Source organism: Ceraceosorus guamensis (genome assembly GCF_003144195.1).
Source record: "Ceraceosorus guamensis strain MCA 4658 unplaced genomic scaffold IE81scaffold_33, whole genome shotgun sequence".
Taxonomy (NCBI): domain Eukaryota; kingdom Fungi; phylum Basidiomycota; class Exobasidiomycetes; order Ceraceosorales; family Ceraceosoraceae; genus Ceraceosorus; species Ceraceosorus guamensis.
This window is the reverse complement of record NW_020290028.1, coordinates 144542-164188: the sequence shown is the minus strand read 5'-3', so window position 1 is coordinate 164188 and position 19647 is coordinate 144542. Positions and strand designations below refer to the sequence as shown.

At 55.1% G+C, this 19647-nt stretch overlaps 7 protein-coding genes across 7 annotated transcripts; 4 read left to right on the top strand and 3 right to left on the bottom strand.

Moving 5' to 3' along the window:
- The first annotated feature begins 175 nt into the window (after positions 1-175).
- On the top strand, positions 176-4024 carry IE81DRAFT_302587 (hypothetical protein). Its single transcript, XM_025512256.1, has 5 exons — positions 176-1459; positions 1532-1881; positions 1949-2749; positions 2812-2998; positions 3084-4024. The coding sequence occupies exons 1-5, from the start codon at positions 460-462 to the stop codon at positions 3767-3769; spliced, it is 3024 nt and encodes a 1007-aa protein (XP_025369314.1). The 5' UTR covers positions 176-459; the 3' UTR covers positions 3770-4024.
- Positions 3972-6036, bottom strand: IE81DRAFT_323803 (phosphoglycerate mutase-like protein). The gene is made up of 5 exons (XM_025514057.1): positions 5485-6036; positions 5176-5345; positions 4662-4982; positions 4290-4549; positions 3972-4155 (listed from the first exon to the last, which is right to left on the bottom strand). The coding sequence occupies exons 1-5, from the start codon at positions 5731-5733 to the stop codon at positions 4079-4081; spliced, it is 1077 nt and encodes a 358-aa protein (XP_025369313.1). The 5' UTR covers positions 5734-6036; the 3' UTR covers positions 3972-4078.
- A 448-nt stretch (positions 6037-6484) lies between these two features.
- Positions 6485-7537, bottom strand: IE81DRAFT_290762 (nagb/rpia/CoA transferase-like protein; the record flags this gene model as incomplete). The annotated part of the gene is made up of 4 exons (XM_025511867.1): positions 6485-6669; positions 6712-6983; positions 7096-7197; positions 7287-7537. The coding sequence occupies 4 exons, from the start codon at positions 7535-7537 to the stop codon at positions 6485-6487; spliced, it is 810 nt and encodes a 269-aa protein (XP_025369312.1).
- A 1483-nt stretch (positions 7538-9020) lies between these two features.
- On the top strand, positions 9021-10260 carry IE81DRAFT_290801 (Pirin-domain-containing protein; the record flags this gene model as incomplete). Its single annotated transcript, XM_025511868.1, has 4 exons — positions 9021-9100; positions 9170-9287; positions 9383-9543; positions 9636-10260. 4 exons carry the CDS (start codon positions 9021-9023, stop codon positions 10258-10260), a joined length of 984 nt encoding a protein of 327 aa, XP_025369311.1.
- Positions 10261-11590: 1330 nt separating this feature from the next.
- Positions 11591-14362, bottom strand: IE81DRAFT_323799 (putative platelet-activating factor acetylhydrolase ib alpha subunit). The gene is made up of 9 exons (XM_025514056.1): positions 13956-14362; positions 13697-13862; positions 13252-13555; positions 13010-13187; positions 12712-12937; positions 12535-12636; positions 12423-12466; positions 12221-12342; positions 11591-12124 (listed from the first exon to the last, which is right to left on the bottom strand). The coding sequence occupies exons 1-9, from the start codon at positions 14021-14023 to the stop codon at positions 11985-11987; spliced, it is 1350 nt and encodes a 449-aa protein (XP_025369310.1). The 5' UTR covers positions 14024-14362; the 3' UTR covers positions 11591-11984.
- Positions 14363-15063: 701 nt separating this feature from the next.
- On the top strand, positions 15064-18576 carry IE81DRAFT_330420 (hypothetical protein; the record flags this gene model as incomplete). Its single annotated transcript, XM_025515189.1, has 4 exons — positions 15064-15100; positions 15199-18287; positions 18365-18474; positions 18528-18576. The coding sequence occupies 4 exons, from the start codon at positions 15064-15066 to the stop codon at positions 18574-18576; spliced, it is 3285 nt and encodes a 1094-aa protein (XP_025369309.1).
- An 824-nt stretch (positions 18577-19400) lies between these two features.
- On the top strand, positions 19401-19646 carry IE81DRAFT_290742 (hypothetical protein; the record flags this gene model as incomplete). The annotated part of the gene is made up of 1 exon (XM_025511866.1): positions 19401-19646. One exon carries the CDS (start codon positions 19401-19403, stop codon positions 19644-19646), a length of 246 nt encoding a protein of 81 aa, XP_025369308.1.
- Position 19647: the final 1 nt, after the last annotated feature.

Genomic DNA, 19647 nt, shown 5'->3' with positions numbered 1-19647 from the left:
TTGCACACTACATTTCAGGTGTTATTTGAAGTGCGCGTTTGATCACGTGACCAGTTGCCGGCGTGCGTGCGCTGAAGCCCGCCGCGCAGCAGGCATGCAACATGCTGCCCGCCCGTGCCACTTGATATATTTGGCAACTTTGTCACACGCCAGTAGCATGCACACGACTTCCATCCCTTAATCGACCCTCGTGCGACCACTGCTCATTCGCAGCCCCTTTCTTGCTCATCACCCACAGCAGTCCTGATCGGTGTGCAGAGCTTGTGCCGACTGTTGCGATTGCCTGCACCTCACCACACTGCCTCGGGCAGCATTAGTATTAGCCTCACTTTGCTACAATTCATCTGATAATCTGCACCCGCCCGCCTGGCGACAGTCATACTTCGCGGACCTGGGAACGCCACGACTCGTCACCATCGCAGCAGGCACTGAAGCGGCTTCGCTGGCTTGCCTCTTCATATGAGCACCCGAGCATTCGTCGAGCCCAAGCTGCGCAGCCAGCCCCTCCCGCGTGCAACTGGTCTGCCATCGCCACTTAGCAAGATGAATGGTGCTTCCGCAGCAGCAAGCACTAGCGAGGCCAGCACCGACATCTCCTCAATCAGTCCGGTCCAGAGGGACGCAGCGGATCAGCGACTTGATGACGCATCTAGGCGCAGTTCTCCACTCACGGCAATCAGCTCTGCTGCATCGGATGAGGATGAAGTACAGCTGATCGAAGCGTCCTCTTTCGCATCAAAAGCGCCCTCACGCAGAAGCAACGCAAGTAAAACATCAGAGGGAGCGATGACCCCGTCGCGCGTGAGCTCCATTTCTCTCAAAGATTCGACCCGTACAGATCGAGATGTTAGAGCGCCATCGTCGTCTGGACACTCGATGCTCGGCTCAGGATTTGTCTCCACTTTCAAGCGGACGAGGCTTTCGAGTCGAACAGGCAAGGAGGCACATACAGAGGCCCAGATACTGAGGCCGTTGAGTGTAAGCAGCGAAAGCGAGATGGACTATGACGAAGACGAGGTATCGCCGCGCAAGGCTGGAAGGAAGCGAGGCGTGGTCGTCATCGATGACGACGACGATTCAGACGCAAAGGCTACGCCCACGCTCGATCGCAAGAGCAAAGCCCCGCCTACGCGACAATTCTCTTCGGAAGATGTGAAGCTTGTTGAGCCGCCCAGCTCGTCCGGTCAGCTCACCTCGGCTCCGCTATCTACACCGACTGCTGGCAGCAAGCGCAAAGCCAGTGTGTTGGCGCGTGAACTCAACTCAAAGTTGAGCTGGAACCTGAACCTGCCCATTGAGGAAGCAGTGAGAAATGATGCGGGTCCTTCAAAGTCGCGCACGAAACCTGCGAAGCGCAAGAGCAATGGCGCGGCTACGAGTGCGGCTTTGCCAAGCTCTGAAGATCGAAAGACCAAGTCGCCTAGGAAACCGGCCAACAAGCCAGCACACAATAGGAGCGGTAAGTCGCTGTCGGCTATCTCCGATGTTTGTCGGCATTTCAGCACCGTTGACAGCCCCTACCTCCGTACAGAGTGGCGCAAAATGATCGATGGAAATTTGTGGGAGCATCAGTCAACGTCCTGTCAGAATCGCTCCATCTCTCACTTTGCAAGATGCGTGGCTTGTATTGCGAAATTGACAGGTGATGGATGCCGCTTCAGATATCTGCGGTGTCTTCCTCTCGATGGCGACGGCAATCTCAAGCCTCCATTGTCTACACTCAAAGCGGAGCCGAGCACCTTGCAAGGTACACTTAGGGAAGAGGTGGATAACGAGCATTTCTTCGCCTCTGAGGTACAACCCGAGGAGCCAGCCATATTTCCCGATCCGGGGCATGGATACAATCTGCCGATGACAAGGGAAATACGCAAAGTCACAAAGGTGAGTGCTGCGCTTATGACCACACAATTAGTGTGCCGCTCATAAATGGTTTTCCATGCGAATGCAGATCACTGCAGCAAAACATTTACTCTCTCTACTCGAGGAAGAATTGGCGCACGCCTCTCTGCCGGGCTGCCTAGTTCGTCGCCGATCCTTAAAGGAAGCGATTTCGTGCGACGCCTGCAATACCAGCCTCTTCTCTGCCAGCTTCTTTTGCAAGCTGTGCGGGAGGGAGCTGTGTAGGGAATGCCAGGCTCGTTTAGTGGCCGAAGTGGAGCAGGGAGCACAAGCGGTCTGGAGAAGCAACAAGATACCTGCATACGCGAAATGCAGATTTGGGGCAAACAGGAAGGGCTCTACAGTGCATCACGAACTTGACATGATGGTGCCTGTGACACGATTTCGACGAGCAGATCTTGAAGGTGAAGTCACCGCGATGAAAGAATGCCTTGCGAGTCAATCACCAGGCGAACCCAATCGTGGACCCGGACCACTCGAGCAAGTACTCGGCGAGGGCACAGACCCTGATGCTGCAGCTTTGAATCAGAGTAGTGTATCGTCTGGCCCAGGCCGTGCACCAGTTCGATCACTTGTCATCAATTACATGGACACAGCCAATCTGACGGAAGACTCATTCCACGCCGCTTGGAGCCGAGGGGAGCCGTTGGTGATCACGAATGTCATCACAGCATCTGTCTGGAGTCCCGCACGTTTTGCGCAAGAAAATCAGGGCAACCGAGCATACATCGTCCGGTGCGATAAGACGAATGCGTTCAAGCAGGTCATGGTCTCAGACTTTTTCAGCACGTTTGGGAAAAGCGCAGAGGAAAAGACGGGTGCCCTCGGAAAGGGCATTTGGAAGCTCAAGGTGCGTTGATGGGTCGAGCCGAGGTGTGTGTGCTTGTCTCTAACTTCGTGAGGCGCGAACAGGACTGGCCAGACAGCGCCAACTTTGCGGACGAATTCGGCCAGCTGTACAAGGAGTTTCAAGAAGCCGTGCCAGCGCCTGATCTCTCACGCAGAGATGGACGAAGGAACATTTCTGCAATGTTCCCATCCAACGCCAACGCTCCTGATCTTGGTCCAAAGATGTACTGCGCTTGGCCTGGAGACTTGAGTGAGTTGGATGGGCCTTGGGAACGGAATGCAACGCAATGCAGCGCAGCGACTGATGCTGATTTACTTCACACTCGTGGTTGCAGCTGCTGGAGGCAAGGGATCTACGCTCTTGCATATGGATATGGCAGACGCTGTCAACATCATGCTCTATGCTGCTCCCTCGGCCGATGGAGTCCCGCAAGGTGCAGCGTGGGATCTTTTTCGGGCCGAGGATTCGGACGCGTTGCGTTCGTTCATCCGGCAAAGATTTCCAGAACAGTGCACAGCGCAAGATCCTATCCACACGCAGAACTTTTACTTGGACGAAAGCTTGCTGAGCGAGCTGTACGACAAGCATCGAGTGAAGCCGTGGAGGGTCTATCAGCGAGCCAACGAGGCAGTGTTCATTCCCGCAGGATGTGCACACCAAGTCTGCAACTTGACAGATTGCATCAAGGTCGCCGTCGATTTCATCTCTCCTCATAACGTCGACAGGTGCTTTAAATTGACGCAAGAATTCAGAGGCATGACAGATGGGATACAGAAGAGCTGGAAAGCGGACGTATTGCAGCTCAGAGCTCAATTGTGGTTCGCGTGGGCTGCCTGCAGGAGCTATGAACAAATGGAACGGCTTGCGGAGGCGGAGGCGGAGGCGGCGCTGGCAGATGAGGCAGCTGGCAAGGCGTCAGGCGCACCTGATCAGAGCGATGGCGTTCGAGCTGATGGAGGTGCTGAATCCAAAGAGGTGTCGACGCCAAACTCCTTGGAACAGCTTCCTCTCGCTGAATAACCGAGCGCTGCAGGAGCGCTGGGCCTAACATTTTGGTGCACATACTCGTTTATACCTCAAAGGCGTGCTGGCCTAATTCTACGCATGTCTTGCGATCAGGCCGCTTGACTTCTTGCACGCTATTCCGGTCTTGTACTATCTGCCTTCACGTCGCGACCCCTCACAGCATCAGTCTCACAACATCCCAGAGACAGATTACTTTTGCGATGCATTGGTCGACATCATAACCATACAATGAGCAAGATGATTGTCTATAGCCCTTTGCGATCTGCCATTCTGTGGTGTTCACAACCAAGCCATTCGATGCGCTTAGTTGGCTTTCTGAATCTCCTCGTCCACATTTGTGATACCTTCGCCATCGATCTGCTGCGGCAAGTGCCTGACGTCTGTCAAGCATCGTGCGGAAAGTGGACAAAGGGGGAGGAAATGGTCAGCGTCTCTTCGATGCGAAGAATCGCCAGCGCAGAGAATGAAATGCTCCGGACTTTCTCCCCCCTCCAGGTCTCTCGGAGATGCGCACCTGCCCATCTTTCTATGATGATGCTCCCTTCGCCCGTCGCCTTTGGATTGTTCGAAGGTGGATTCAGATGAGGAGGTCTGATAGGCCATGTTCGTCTCAGAGATTGATGACCTGCTTGCACTTGCCTCCTCTCTTGGGCATCGTAATCGGTCAGCAAGAGGGGCAAGCGAACGATGGCTTCGCAGATGGAACAATTCCATATTCTAGTACGAGAGATTGCGGGGGCCAAGTAGGCATAATTGCCCGACAAGAGCACATCGCTTTTGTTGATGTGTGTCGACAGTGACAAAGCACAGAGGTCAGGATGGTAGTTGAAAGGAAAGAGCACGTTCAGAAGGGGCTGGGCAGCAAATGGAACGCGAGACTGCTCACCCAAGCATCGCACTTATGCTAGCGCCGTGCCCAACAATCAGGACAGTCCGATCTCGGTTCGTGTATCCGCCAGGTGCGATGTTGGCCACGCGCGACTCTTGCTGGGTCGCCACCGCACCTGGCGCAAAAGGATGTTGACCTGAAGATGCGCTGGAATTCGACAAGGACAAAGGAGCTAGACGTGTACCATCTTTGTAACCTGATGAGCAGGGAGAGATGACTTGAGGATTCGCTTGCGTATCCACAGGGAGAGAATCGGAAGCCCATGGTGCTGGACCTTGAACGATGTCGTTCAGAATGGACGCTAGACGTTCACGGAAGCTGCAAAGGACGAGAAGCAAAAGGATAGATGTAGCCACATGGCTTTAGCTGATTCACCGTAGCGTATTGCGGCCTGCGGACTGCTCCAGACTATCATTTCCCTTGCTCTTGAGTGCGCCGTGCATGACCCAGCTTCAAGCGCACAGCGATCCTGTACCGAGTACGAGTGGAAATGCAAGCTCCGGACACTCACTCGTTGCCCTGCTCAATGCCTTCGATAGTGTCGGGCTTCGGAGCACCCGGCGTTCCGTATTTCTTTCCTTCCAGCGTTCCAAAGCCCCTTTCCATCAATCTATCATCGAGCCAGTAGTTGTATGCTGATTTGTTGAGCTTGGGATGAGCTTGAACGATTGCGTCTGCCGTCTGATGTCGAAGGTTGGCGCGTACATGATCCGTCGATGGGTGAAGGGGATGGTCTAAGCGTGCGTGCGACCCAGAGCCGCACCACACGTACCAACCCGCAAAGGCTATGCGACTAGGGCAAAGGGCCACTCGGACTCACATCCCTGGCGCGTCTAAGCGGACTCGAATAGACCTCGTCTATATTCTCTTCTCTCAAAGCTCTCGCAACATGTTCGGCTTGCTTCCTACCAATCACGTTCAGATCCGTATCTATTTGTCCTTGAATGATTCCGGCGACATTGTGATCCGTCTCGCCGTGCCTGACCACCAATATTCTTAGTCTTTTGGGTCTGCTGCTGCTGCTGCTGGTGGTGGTGGTGGTGCCCGAGGGTATTGGAGACGTTGACATTGCTTGTCACTCTGGAGGGGAATTGTGCTGCAGTGACGGATGCGATGCCAATTTGGTGTGTTGCGTGCTGCGGAGTGCTGATCCAGGGATTGATCGGCGGCTGACGTAGAGGAAGCGCAAGCCTAGCAGCAAGTAATTTGAAGCGCCAAGAGAATCGTGCCAGCCAAATTAGCGGTAAGAGGAAAGTGCGGCTTCGATGATGCGAGAGGAAATGAATGATCAGGTCAAGCGGGGTTGGAGTCAAGCATCGCTTCGCACTTCTCGATTCGCGGCTTTCACGATATGCGATGCCGATCGATCGAGTCATCTTGCAGTTTGATGAGTCTTCTATACATGCATCAAGCTCGTGACCAGCAGCATATATGCACCACCAGCGCGCGATACTACTACAATCGCTCGTAGCAGCGCATCAACTTCCACTCAATCAAACTGTGACTATTGGGGCCCTCTCGCCTTGTGCTTGAATTTGATTTCACGCTCACCATGAAGCAGCAATGATAACACATCAACAAGCTATGAGTTGTGAGCAACGGTAAATCATCTTCAACAAGCGCGAATCAGGATCATCCAACAAATTTCGCTTCGATCTGTGGGAGTGCCAATCAAACCTCAAATTTCGAGGCCCAGTAGACTTCAAGCTCAGCTCAAGCAGGCCATCACAAAATTGCCGGCATGCCACCGCAAGACGCAGAGCAGGACAAGCGAAGGGATGGCGTTGGAAGTGAGGCTGCAGTGCATCGAATTCGATCGATCAAACGTCGACTCTATAATTCTCCTTGATGAGACGATAGACAAAGGCAGGAGGATGTTCGCCAGTGTTTGTGATGATGAGATCGGGCAGATTGACATAGTCCAATGCTTTAAAGTTCAATCCAGCCTCTTCTTTGAGCCTCGAAAATTCCCTAGGTAAGATTAGATCTTGCGTCGCCATTGCTCCTACTGAGCTTCCAGGGCCCATTGGCGCAGCTTGCCCCGCACTCGCTCCTGCCAATCCTACCACATCCCAATTTGCAGAGAGTCGATGTAGACCTGCCAATGCTACGATGGGCACCCTTCTCTCTCTCGCGATACTGCAAACCAGCGAAGAACCTGGTGCGCACAACAGCGCTCCATTGGGCAAAATTGCGTGAGGAGAGAGGATGATCTTGGAAATGCGCGGCATGAGCGCGTGCACGTTGGAGTCTGGAACCAGCAGTACGCTTAGGTTGGGAGAGGTGGAGAGGGATCGGGCTAGCGCATGTCCCGACATGCTTGTGTGCGGAAGAAGTGTGGTGCCAAATGATCAGATGGCAAAGGGTATTTGGTCATCGCATACAATTGCGCGCGCGGCACCTTGCGATCTTGCAGAAAGTTTGAGCTCACCTGGGTGCCCCTTCGGCTACTATGACGGTAAAATGCCGATCTTTGGCAGCTTTGAGGAATGATTCGGTTGTTGCGGAATTGCCAATGGTGAGTATGATTTCCCTGCAATCGAATCGCAGCACAGTGGAGGCGCAGCAGGGTCAGTCGAGCAAAAGGCGTGCTACATGCTGCGCGATCTTGCCAAAGCTTACCCGCTGTGTATGTGATCCCTCGCATCTCTCGCAATGTTGGTATCCACCTCTCCGATCTCATCGATTAGTTCCAGGATGGCCTGCGACAACAATTGTTTCAATTCCGTTTCATTTCCCTTCTCCTTCTCCTCGACATTTGCCGCCTCTTCATCCTCCTCCACTTCTTCATCATCTCCTTCCTCGCTATTCTCCTCGCTTACATCTTGATCGGTCCTTTGACTTTCAGATGACGCCTTCTTGGAATCAGTCATTGAAAGCCCTGTCAAGGTCTTTTCTAGACCGCTGATGCTGGCACCGTGTCCCCCTACCGGCGTGCCTGCTCCGCTCGCTGCGTTGCTCGTTATGCCGCTTTGACTAGCCCCCATTCCCGCAGCTACCAGATCAGCAATACTAAAAGTGCTACCAGGCCTGAAGGCAGATAACACCGGACGTGCAGAAGTAGGAGCAGAAGCGCCATGCGCTGCAGCTGATCCTGGCATCGTGGTCGAGGTAGCACCAGGCGCGTGAGTGGACGCGGACGAAGTAGAAGCTTGGCTCTGGCCTGAGAGCGCTGGTTTGACAGACTGAGCAGCTTCGCCTTCTCGCTCATTGTAGAGCACCTTTGCCTCTTCGTGCAGCAAATGCAGCACCCTCAATGTGGTGTTCGCAATGGCTTGCTCTGGCAGGAAAATCCAGCAATGGTCAACATTTTTGAGATCAGTAGGCTGCGATGGTGACATCATAGACACACGTTCTCCCAGGAGGCTACATAGCGACCCAAAAAGACCAAGCTGTCGGTTCCTCAAGCCAAAGAACTACCAACGCGGTCTCGTCGATTGCGCGACTCACCATCCGAGCAATGTCCGAGCCAAGCACCAGCCGATCTGATATTCCTCTCGATCTCATTCAAAGCAGTCTCTCTGCTTGCCAATACCACGCTCCTCAAAGCTCGAGCGGTGGCGACAGAGACTGCATCCGGTCCAGCTATCGTTCCATCTTTGAGCGAATCTCCCAATTTTTGCAGAAGCTTGGAATGGGCATGGCTGGGGATGAAAGACGAGCTTGCCGACTTGGACGACGACGCTAGACTGGTCATTTCGAATCTTGCATCGATGCCAGTCTGAGCATGAATGGAAGGGCGTTGCTGAGGAGTGAGAGTGAGGTCGACTTGGAAGCAGACATTCTTGATTGCTGGCCCTCGCTTGCAGGCGAAGGTGAAGATGTCCTTGGTGGGACAACGCACGAACCTGCTTCGCAACTGTATGCGGGCGCGCGTATGAGCTGCTGCTGTTTCTTGCTTCACGTGACTTGTTGGGTGAAAAGGTGCTTAACGCCGAACGAGCAGCCCTCGGTGGTGCATGCACGCATCCATCATCACCGAGCTGACCGGCACCGCTCCACATTCGTGATTGCTTAATTGCATGGAAGTGCCGCCTGAATTGTGATTCAGATGCGCTGCGCTGTGTGGTGTTGATGGTGATGATCGTCGAGTGCGCACTCGACATCACAGCTTCCCTTTTCCTCGCCATCGCCTCTTCACAAGCATTCGCCACTCTCTGGCCACTCTCTGTAAGCTCTATTCCCACTCCCATGCTCGCCACTGCGCTCACTTGGACTTGCCCATGAGCTGAACGCCACTTCATCGTCACACCTCATCACAGCTCACTCGCTCTCACGCTCTACAAAAGACTCAATCTGACCTCTCGAAGCATGTCCAACGGCAACACTGCCAAAAGCCAAAGGGCCTCCGGGCCGATGTCGATATTGCAGCCTCGCAGATGGCATGAGAGGGGCTCAGCAGATCACGGCTGGTTGAAGACTTTTCATACCTTTAGGTAAGTCGACACTTGCTCTTCAAGACGCTCCCACGTTCAGACGCGCTGACAAACACCTCCTCTTGTCAGCTTTGCAAACTACTACGATGCCAGATTTGAAGATTTCGGACCGCTCAGAGTGCTCAATGAGGACAGAGTAGCGCCAAAGACTGGATTTCCAACCCACGCTCACAATAATGCAGAAATTGTGAGCGAGCTGCGGGCACGCGAGCGCGTCTTGGCTTCCCATCTTTGTGCTCCTTGCGATGCTGACCTTTTCATCCCTACGGTGTATCCGACAAGTTCTCCTACATCATCTCTGGGCAGCTGACCCATCGTGATTCTATGGGCAATGTGGAGGTGCTCAAGCGGGGAGAAGTGCAGTTCACCAGTGCTGGGTCGGGCATTCGACACAGCGAGTACAACGACCATGCGAATGAAGAGGTGCACTTCTTGCAGATTTGGTGCGTCTGTCGAGTGTTCTGCACAATCTCCACAGTTCATGCACTGACCCTGCTGCGACGACTTGGATGCTTTGCTCTGCTTCGCTTCAAAGGTACACGCCAGATGAGCGCAACTTGACGCCCAAGTACTACTCTACACCTCACATCGACGATGTGGAAAAGCGCAATCGCTTCCTGACGCTCATCAAGCCCGCATGCACATTTAGCGCTCAAGAGCTATCACAAATTGGTCTCTTGCCAGCGGGTCGAGCCATCCCTGCTCACTGCAGTCTATCCACCTCCGTCAGTCTTTTAAGCGCAGGCGCTTCGGTAAAGTACGCCATCGGTTCTCAGACCGAAAGCAAGGCGGGGAGCGAAAGATGGATCTACATTCACCTGGCCATGACGTCGGGCTGGAAAGAACCTCGTTTGCACGCTCAGCATATCAGGAAATACGTCGTCCCCAATCAACCTCACCAGACGAGATTAGAGCACGCGGCGCAGTTCCTTCGAGGTGTCTATGCTCGTACTGCCTCGTGGGCTAGCTATCCCGCCCCTTCCAACCGATCCTACCGCCCAACTCGAAAGGCTTTGAGCTCTCGAGCGAAGAGACCAAGGGTCACTTTGACTTTTGCTCAGAGTATCGATGGATATATAGCCGGAGAGGGAAAGGAGCAGGTCGCGCTGAGTAGTTCTGAAAGCTTCGTCATGACGCACGCGTGGGTCCGAAATGTTTGAGCTTGCATACGCCGCGCGTCATCTCTGCTGACTTCGCTCTCTCCTCCTGCTGGCTTTGCAGCTTGAGGACGATGCATGATGGAATCCTTGTAGGCGTAGGTACGCTTATCAATGACAATCCTCAACTCAATGGTGAGGAAAGCTTGTTGGTAGTTTCGCAAGCACAAGTCAGACACCTTTCCTGACGCTTCGAGAATGGCGCATCGGGACGTGTAGCTCGCCTCCTCTCGCCCTTGCAAACAGATCAGACCATCTCCGTCCAGGATCTGCCTCGACCTATCATCCTCGACACGCACCTTCGCACTCCGCTAGACCGCAAGATTCTGACCAACTACAGTGCGGGCACAGGTGCGAAGCCCTTGATAGTGACGAGCTCCGTCGCAACTTCCTCGGCACCGAATGATGAAGGAGCAGCGCGCAAAGAAGCGTTGCAGAGCGCAGGAGCTGATGTTTTGGAAGTAGGAACGAGAGATGGCAAGTTGGATTGGGTGCAGGTCTTATCGGGATTGAAAGACGCGGGTGTGGAACATCTGATGGTGGAAGGAGGGGCGGATGTGATCAGTAGTCTGTTAGCGGCGCACGAAGAGACGACGAGCGATGCGCGCAGCTCCGATTCCGCATCGACGCGAGCTTTGGGAGATGTCGAAGGTTTGATAGATACGATCATCGTGACCATTTCGCGCACCCGGCTAGGCAAAGGAGTGTCGTACGACGCACCTGCTTGGTTGAGCAGGGTATTGTCCCCTATGAAACCTCTTAGTCGAAAGGGAAAGACGAGGTGCGCGACAGCACTGCCTCTACAAACGCTCGCGCCCGAGCCTTTTGGAAAAGACTTTGTCATGGTTTGGGGAGGAGCTGCGTTGGATGCTGAGGAGGGCGCTTCTTCTCAAGCTACCGTACAGATCGCTTTGGGCTCGTACGACCAGCAGCGGGATGAAGAGCAAGAGGTCAGGCTCGAAGAGGGAGATGGCGTCTTTATTAGAGGCGCAAGGAGCGGACAGGAACTTTTTGTGAGGAATTTGGTAGCAAAGGATGCGGAAGTGTGAGTGAGACCAGACTAGACCAGACGAGCCGGGGCCGAGGCGAATGCAAGCGCGTCTCCCGCTCAAGCTCTGTGATCAGAGCCCACCTTCGAGGACAACTTTATCTCGTGCTCAGCCTTGCAAAGCAGAATACTCACTTCGTTCTTTTTTCCCCTTCCATCATGCCGACGCATCGTCGCACAGCGTATTGTTTGACGTCGAGCCCGCTCGATAGAAGCTCTTGATGCTGCGCTCGGGCTCAGCAACAAATGCGTCTCACTCGCGGTGCGGTGCCTTGCTTGCATGGGAAGGAGATCAATTTCAATACTGTTATACATGTTGAAAAAGAAAAAGAAAAATTTGTTGCCACTTTGAGAGTGCATGGAGGTGACTGGCCTCTGTCCGAGATGACTGCTAAAGCGCACGCAAGCTGTGCACGTGCAACGGCGCGAGTCCAGTCGGCTGTGAAGAGAGCCTAGGGCGGAGAAGAAAGACGCGCAAGCGACGCGTTCGTCGGTTCCTCCCTTTTTCCCCCAAAAGAATTTGCCGTTCATTCAAAAAAGTGACTAGTCGGGCCCGGGTATGTGATCTAATAACTGTGCCACACCTCATGTCGCGCAGGAGTTCGAGCTTGTGAGGACGCTTCGAGGTCGCACGAGCAGGCAAGCTTGCGAGGACATTTCAAACGTCGCATGTCGGTACCTATGGAGTCCAGATACATATCCTCGTATCGGAGCCAGTCGTGGCGACTGCATTGATGCGCGGCACAACGGCAGTGGCCGATTCGCCATCCGGTCGCGGTCCAGCATCCACTTTCGCCCGAGCCCAAGCCATGCTCGTCACTGTGCAGAAGGTTGATGAGATGGCACACGTTCAGGTTACGTGCGCCCGGCCCGGCTCGGTACCTTGAGATCTTGCTCTTTTCCCTTCTGACTCACAAAACCTAGACCGCCCATTCTCGTCGTGCGGATTCTCTACTGTTCGACAACATCGACCCCCTTGCTTGAGATCCCACACTTTCAGCTTGCCATCATCCGCACACGAGAGCAAGAATTTGCCGCTGAAGAAAAAGAAGGAGAGTGTCACGGTGAGGTGAGCACAGAGAGGAGTGCAGTAAGCCAGGGTGCTGTAACTACTCACTTTGGTGCCCAGCACAATCCACGGATCCACCCGTCATGGCCAAGCTAGACAGGAGGGAGATGGATGCTCAGCACCCAGTAGGTGAAATTACCACCTCTATGCGCTTCCTCACCAGCTTTTTGACCGGCTGACCGCTAGCTGTGTCCCAAATGATGATGGTCTTATCTCGATCACCGGATGCAGCGAACAATCCTGGCGCGTTCTGATTGCTTGCCTGGAGCGTTTGAAAGGATAGTGTGTCAGTGTCAGGCCAGACGATTAGGTGTGCGAGACGGGTGCAGAAGCTCACTGGCATTCCCCCAAGCTGTCTGAGGGCAGGGTATGCGGCAGCAGGAGCAAGAGCGATAGCATCCACTACATGTGCGTGCTCCCTGCACTCCGCCTTGCTCTGAGCGCTATTGAGGTTCCAAGCTTTCGCCACTTGATCGTCACCTCCTGTGACTAGCGTCTGACCATCTTCAGCCAAGGACATGCACTTGATCCAAGCGCCTCCTTGGATTGTGCGCACACAGTACCTGCCATTGGTGGTCAATCTATTCAGTCCATGTGAGGTGGCAGTGCTTTGACACACGCCGATCCAGTCTCACCCGCTGGAAGCTTCCCAAATTCGAATCGTCTCATCTCTACTAGCGCTCACGAGCTGCGCGCCACCGGGCAAGAAGCGCACTGCGCTGACGACATGCTCGTGTCCAGCCAAAGTCTTCGTACAGCGCCACTGGTTATTTGAGTCCCAAAGCTTGATCTGTGTATCGGCAGAAGATGTAGCTATTTTCGAGCTCTTGATTTAGTCTGTAGTTACGATCGACGAATCTAAACACTGTCCACTCACCCAGGAACTGTCCCTTTGCATCAAAATCCACATCCTTCACTGATTGCGTGTGGCCTTTTAAGGTCGCCTCACATTCCCCGCTCTGCCAGTCCCACACTTTGACATCGCAGTCCTCGCTGGCAGTAGCAACGATGGAGAAAGTAGGGTGAAAGACGACGCTGATGACTTGTTTCCTGTGACCCTCCAAGATGCGGGACGGGTCGTTTGAGGGGAGCCAGTCCGCCTGAGAAGCTGCCCTCCTTCCGGTCGGCGCCGCTTTGAGCTCCGCTTCCAGATTTGTGATTTGCTGCTCATACGCGATGACCTGTCATTAGGGCGCAGATGGTTCGTCATACAGTACTGCTATGCGATCTGGCGCCGATAGCTGAGTCAAGCAGACAGCAGCAAGCCACCAGGCCTAGCTTGGATGAGAGCTGCACATCAGCTCTCAAAAGAGCACACTCACCTTCTTCTGCAAGCGCACAGTACCGGTCCACTTTTTCTCGAGCAGTCCCACTACCTTCTGAGGCGCTGTGCTTGGAGAGAAGTCTGGCATATCGGCGTCTTTCTTTAGCGCTTCATAAGCATCCTCGAAGCCAGATCTATGCATGTACTCGAGTATGGATTGGTGTCTGCAGTATGAATCACCAACGGCAGGGTCAGCACTGCTGAACGAATTGCGAAACAGATGGAGAAGCAGCGCATACACGACCGCAATTACTCACAATTCTTCTCGTTGACTGTTTGTGAGGCTGCTCAACGGCGCCATGCCGTTCGTTGCTCCGGCGCTCATCCTGCTCATCTAGACGGTCACCGAAGTAGGACCCTTTGACACAAGCTCCTTGTTACCCCTGTATGCACGTGCACAAGGCGAGACGCTCCGCTTCGACTCCCGGATGAGGTAAATATGAAGTACTGGGCCAAAGTCTGCTGTGTTGAGGATGTGCTTTCACAGTCTCATCTCAAGACTGCGCACGGAAACCGTGGCTCACCCGCTGAGCGCAGCGTGAAATTTGGGTTGCTGATGGACTTGCCGATGTGCTGATGCCCACGAAGAGCTGTCTTCCAGGTGTGTGGTGTTGATGATGATGGTAGTCTGAGTCTACTGCTAAGTGGCTACTCGACCGCCTCGTCGCACATCGAGAGCTAATCACAAATCACAAATCCGGAAGATCAACACGCGTGCGTCGCTTCGCTGCTGCCGCCCTTGGATCGACGACCGTCAAGCAGCATGCGCGCGACTCGTGACTCTGCATGCCTGCTGCTGATTCGTGATTCGCAACAGCGCCACGGCAGCGATGTCATGTACGCAGCAGCAGAGGCACGCAGCACCACGGCTATTCACGATTATAGGATCTCACACGCTTAAGCTGCTCCTCCATGCTGCTGCTGCAAGACGCACCGCCCCCCGCACCACGTCCCTATCACATATCACAGCGCATGAGGGAATCATCAACCTCAGCAGCAGAACGGCTCTCAACGCGTGGCGCAGCTTGGAAATCACGAGTGGAGACGCTTCTCCACAACATTCGCACTCACGACTCTGAATCACAGCGACTGCTATTCCCTTGAGTCACAAGCCCGCCAAAAGACGGGCAGGCGCTCATCAGGATTGTGGTCGCCCTCTCTCTCTCCTCTTTCGCAATCTGCAAATCGATCGGGTCTTCCACTAGTCTCTCATACCTTTTCCATCCACTTCGAGCTTGAATAGTACGACCCCGCCGTCCCCACTCTGAGCATGAGACGGCATGATTGACGGAACACAGAGTGTTACAACGACCGACGCAACTGCAAGTGTTGATTGACCGCGACCTCAAGTCAGACGTCACCAAGATGCCGCCAAGACGAGGCGAGGCGATAGGCACCGGGCGTGAGTCTGTGGAAGCGCATAACGCTGCACGTACTTGATCACGCTGACCACATCTCCCTCTTGCCAATGAGCAGCCGGACTGCGGCCCCCCTCCGCAGGCATGCGGACAGTCTCGTCCAGAAATCAACTCTACACTTTGCAGCATCATGCGTCATCCTCATCCTTGGTAGCGACCCTCCCCGCTCCCACGTCCGGTGGAGCGGTCGCAGGGTCGAGCTCGGAGCCCAATATCGATGTCAACGATAGACGAGTCGCCTTAACAGCACCAGACAACATGAGACGCAAGCGACAAGAAGCTCGGGATAAGCGTGCCAAAGTGAAGAAGAAGAAAGCAGCAGCTGCTAATGCTGCTGCCAGCGCTTTGGCTGGAGTTTCACTGGGCCAAAGTGTCGCGTCTGCGACACTTAGTAGTGCGAGTGCTAGCGCTCGAATAAGCGGAGAAGAGAGGCGAGGCTCCGTTTCAGAGGGTCCAAATTCCGACCGCAATGGTCATAGCGCTACGCACAGGTCAGATGGTAGAAGGAGAAGGCCTGCTCTGGAAGACGTTCGGCCGCCAAGCTCGGCCAGCTTCACTCAGCTTGGCACTCCTCGCCCCACTTCTCGCTCAAGCACTCGATCGCTACCTGCTCACACCACGAGCAGTCCATCTACACGCCCCTCAGGTGGCCATCCAGCAGACGACACGACTCGAGCACCCGACAGCACAGCGGCGGCATATGCGGCAGCAGATGCCGCTGCTTTGGCCGAGATCGCCGACTTCAGCACAGCACGGCAACGCACAGACATTTATAGCGCCTCTTTTCTCGGCCAGGTACCAGGCGCCGACGACATTCTTGTGGATGACCTCGGCGAATTGGACTTGCCTCCTATTTATCCTGCTGGTGAGGCTCCACCTCAGGCGCCCGGACCACCAAGTCAGCCTCGAATACCAAACTCCCCGCCTCCCGAATTTCGAAGCGAAGAGAGCAGCTCTGGATCTGAGAGCGAAGCGGGCGATAAGGCACCAAGACTCTTGAGCGCGTGGGAGAGGGACGTCGAGGAGGGGCTACCTTTCGAGGAGCGCATGGAAAGGGAAGCACGGAGGAGAGGCCATCTCCAGTCGTTCGCGGATGGTAGATTCCTTGAAGGCGCCCAGCCAGATAGCTCCCATGCACCGCCGCATGAGAGTGCGCTCGACGAGCGTGCGCCGCTTGATGGAGTTTCCACCCTGCCGGCGGCGACACCGGTTGAGAACAAGGAAGGTCAAGCGGACGACACAGACCGAAGCGCCGTGAATTCCGTCGATCTGGGGGCGTTGGTCTTAGAGGCTCGGAACCGGCGACACCAGAACACCTTGTTGCAAGAAGTAGGAGGAAATGCAGACTCGTGGACGCAACTAACAGAGGCCCAAAGCCCCCGCCTGTCGACTGTCACACCACCAGCGAACGGAAGTGGCGAGCGCGCTCATGCAACAGGCTCTGATAGAGCTTCAGAATCCTCGGCTGCGTCCAGCCAAGCACACTCAGCATCCGCACCTCGCCCTACGCAGCCAGCGGGAGGGTCGAAGCCTGCAGAGGCACTCCGACTGCAAAGTACAACCCCAGGCAGCGGTCTTAGGACGTCGGTAAGCGCACCAGCTCCAGTCGACGCGGTCGAGCAGGCCGCTTCGACTTCCTTCAGCAGCAGGACGCTAGCCGCTCAGGGCGCACAAGGGCTTTCGAGGCGCGCGTCACATCGTAGAGTCGTATCCGACAGCAGAGCGAATGGAGCTGTCTCATCTCCTCTTTCTCGAAACGAAGAGCTGCCCAAGAAGACTGCCACTACCAGGTCAATGGCAAGAGGCAAGGCGACTCGACTGAGGTCACGGCCTGCGAGTGAGAGTCACACAAGATTCAGGGATGATGCGACTGCCGCAGCGCAGCGCCGTGGTGCTTTGTGGGCCGCTGCCTCGGCACAACCTGTCGAGCTCGTCAAAGCTCCTGGTCGTATCTCCTCTGTGTCCAGTAACGTCGCGCCTGGCGAAGACAATGCCGCCCTGTACGCCTTAGCGCAACATAAAATCGAGCGTGCTACATCTCTCTCTGAATCAGATGATTCGGAGGAGGACTGGCAAGCAGACAAACGCGCGATAGAAGCGCTACAAAGAGCAGGAGCTCCACCTTCGGCAGTAGCAGATAGCGATACGGATGAGGAACTCAAAGTGCCAGGAAGATTTGCTCGACTTCGCTCTGACTCTCTCAACTATACTGATCTTTCTGGTCCTGTGCCGCGAGCACCACCTCCGCTTGTTCTTGGACGGTCTCGAGGAGGCGCTGCCTATTCTTCGAGCAGCGAGTCGTCTAGCGATGAAATGGGCCGTCCAGACGATTCTTCGAGCGAAGAAGATGGAATTACCGCCGCTAATCCAACTCGACAACGGCACCCACTCGAATTTAGACTGGTGAACGGCGCCGAAAGGCAGAGTAGAGTAGATCCTGCGAATATTTCCTTGTCTCGTGCTTCGTCCGTTACGAGCACATCCACGCAAAGCAGTCGCCGCGCTCATTTCGTAGAAGATCCCGTCGAGGACGACAAAATTGCCGATAGCGTCTTGCGCACATTGTCTCCCGGCCGCGTAGACAAGGGCAAGACTCCGATGCGACCCGAAAGGTGGCTACCAGCACAATCACCGGACTCTTTGCCTCCGAGTCGTGGGCATGATGCGCCACCCCTTTCCTCCATGGCTACTGCTGCTGGCACGTTCGAAGAGGACGATGGCAGCAGCGGCAGCTTCTCGGACGAATCTTTGGAAGACGCAAACGCGACGCTAAGAGCTTCGGCAGCACCGCGAATGGCACACAATGCTGTTGACACGCAAGGCACGCTCCGACCTGCTGTAAGCTCTCGCCTCAAGGGTCTCTTCGTCACCCCATTACACGATGGCAGAGCTGGTGAGGTGACAGACAGCTTCACTGAACGCAGTCCGCCAGAGCCGATGCAAGACGAGGCGAGTGTTCGATCTGGTAGGGACGGTCGGTCTTTGTTCCGACAGCCCCTGACCGAGCCCGTCAAGCCTAGACAAAGCGGACCAAAGGCGCTTCCGCGACCGCCTGTATCCTCTACCGATCCCGACAAAGCCCGAGCACAGGCCCTTGCCCAGCTGACCCGCCTAAGAACGACCACCAATGGCTCCAACAACGACTCTCTCACCGCTCTGGAGGCGTTGCTCGTTCGTGGTGCGACAGCGACTCCCGCCTCAGCGCTAAACCTCTCAGCTCCCACTCACGCTGGGCTGCGACCCACTAGCTTTGTCAATCCACGTTCGAGCGGTGCACCCAGACCGCTCGGCCGCCTGCCCACCATAACGGCAGAGACGAGGCATTACGCTCCGGAAAAGCATTCATGGTCGAGCAATGGTGCGCCTCCAAGACCAGGCGGCACTCCATCTTGGCTGGCTTACATCCCTCAGGAAGAGCAAGACGCGCTGCAAGAACCGCTCTCGCCTGATCGTGCCATGAGCAACAATGGAGGACGCGTATCTACGCTCATCTCGCGATTTGAGAGTGCCGCACCTTCGCAATCTCGTAGCCCGGTGCAGTTGGTAGACGATGGACCAGTCCAGGTTCCAGAGCGCAATCCATCTCGCAATGAAGCAAGTGGTGCCGCCCTGGCGTCCAAGGAATCCGTCGATACACAAAGCTTGGACAGGCGCATGAGCGTACTTCGCAGGCGGCCACCGCCTCCTCCTCCACCGGGCGCTTTGTCTCGAAGTCGAGCCACTCGAGCGTCACGCATGGCCGAGCCACAAAGCTCTGACAAAAGCCCTGTCACCTCAAGCCAGAATGCACATGCGCCCAGTTCAACAGATGCGTCAGCTGTTGAAACCTTTGTTTCGGATGACGTGCGCTCATTCGAGCCCAGGCGTGAACCTCTTTTTGGCTCCTTCACCGCCCGACGTCCTCTGCCAAATCCTCCTACCATTCCGGTGGGGACCAGCTCGCCTTCCCAGCAAGACGCTCCGTCACATGGCCCGAAGAGACCTGCAGCGAGCACAGCGCATGATGTCTTCGAAGCTCAGACAGGGAGCGGAACAGCAAACGGTGATGCAAGGAACTCTCCTGCTCTGCCATCAGGAGGATCTTCTGCTTCCGAAAGTGAAGCAGTGCCAACTGCTGAGGTGGCAGATGCGCTGCAGCGCCCCACGAGACAAGCGTCTATCGGCTTTACCGATTTAGATTTTCTGGCTTCGCGCCTAGAACAGGCAGGAGATCACTATGATGAGCTTGCTACTTTAGCAGATTTTTTGGGACCGGGCAAAGAGACTCGCGCTACGGTCGAAGAAATGTCCAACTTGGCAGTGGCTCGGGTGGAGCTTCTGAGTCGCAGGACGACAAAGGAAGGCAAGATCAAGCAAAAGTTGGGAGTGGCCGGTGTGAGGGTGGACAAGTGCACGATCTGCTTGAACCAATTCAGGCCGCTTCAAGAAGCTTGCATTTTCCCTTGTTTGCACATCTTCCACGAGAGCTGCGCTTTGCAGCTGCTCAGATCGGTCAAGAATTGTCCTAGTTGTCGTCAGCCTATCGCGTGAC

What these genes read in the sequence shown, in the direction of transcription:
- IE81DRAFT_323803 (XM_025514057.1), bottom strand. Translation starts at nt 5,733, where the DNA reads ATGTCAACGTCTCCAATACCCTCGGGCACCACCACCACCACCAGCAGC. An exon ending in CGCTTAGACGCGCCAGGGAT is followed by an intron (nt 5,346 to 5,484) that starts GTGAGTCCGAGT and finishes CTTCGACATCAG; the next exon opens with ACGGCAGACGCAATCGTTCA. An exon ending in GGCATTGAGCAGGGCAACGA is followed by an intron (nt 4,983 to 5,175) that starts GTGAGTGTCCGG and finishes CGTCCTTTGCAG; the next exon opens with CTTCCGTGAACGTCTAGCGT.
- IE81DRAFT_302587 (XM_025512256.1), top strand. Translation starts at nt 460, where the DNA reads ATGAGCACCCGAGCATTCGTCGAGCCCAAGCTGCGCAGCCAGCCCCTC. An exon ending in GCCAGCACACAATAGGAGCG is followed by an intron (nt 1,460 to 1,531) that starts GTAAGTCGCTGT and finishes ACCTCCGTACAG; the next exon opens with AGTGGCGCAAAATGATCGAT. An exon ending in AGGGCATTTGGAAGCTCAAG is followed by an intron (nt 2,750 to 2,811) that starts GTGCGTTGATGG and finishes AGGCGCGAACAG; the next exon opens with GACTGGCCAGACAGCGCCAA.
- IE81DRAFT_323799 (XM_025514056.1), bottom strand. Translation starts at nt 14,023, where the DNA reads ATGAGCGCCGGAGCAACGAACGGCATGGCGCCGTTGAGCAGCCTCACA. An exon ending in CTGTGCGCTTGCAGAAGAAG is followed by an intron (nt 13,556 to 13,696) that starts GTGAGTGTGCTC and finishes CCCTAATGACAG; the next exon opens with GTCATCGCGTATGAGCAGCA. An exon ending in GACAGCTTGGGGGAATGCCA is followed by an intron (nt 12,637 to 12,711) that starts GTGAGCTTCTGC and finishes CAAACGCTCCAG; the next exon opens with GCAAGCAATCAGAACGCGCC.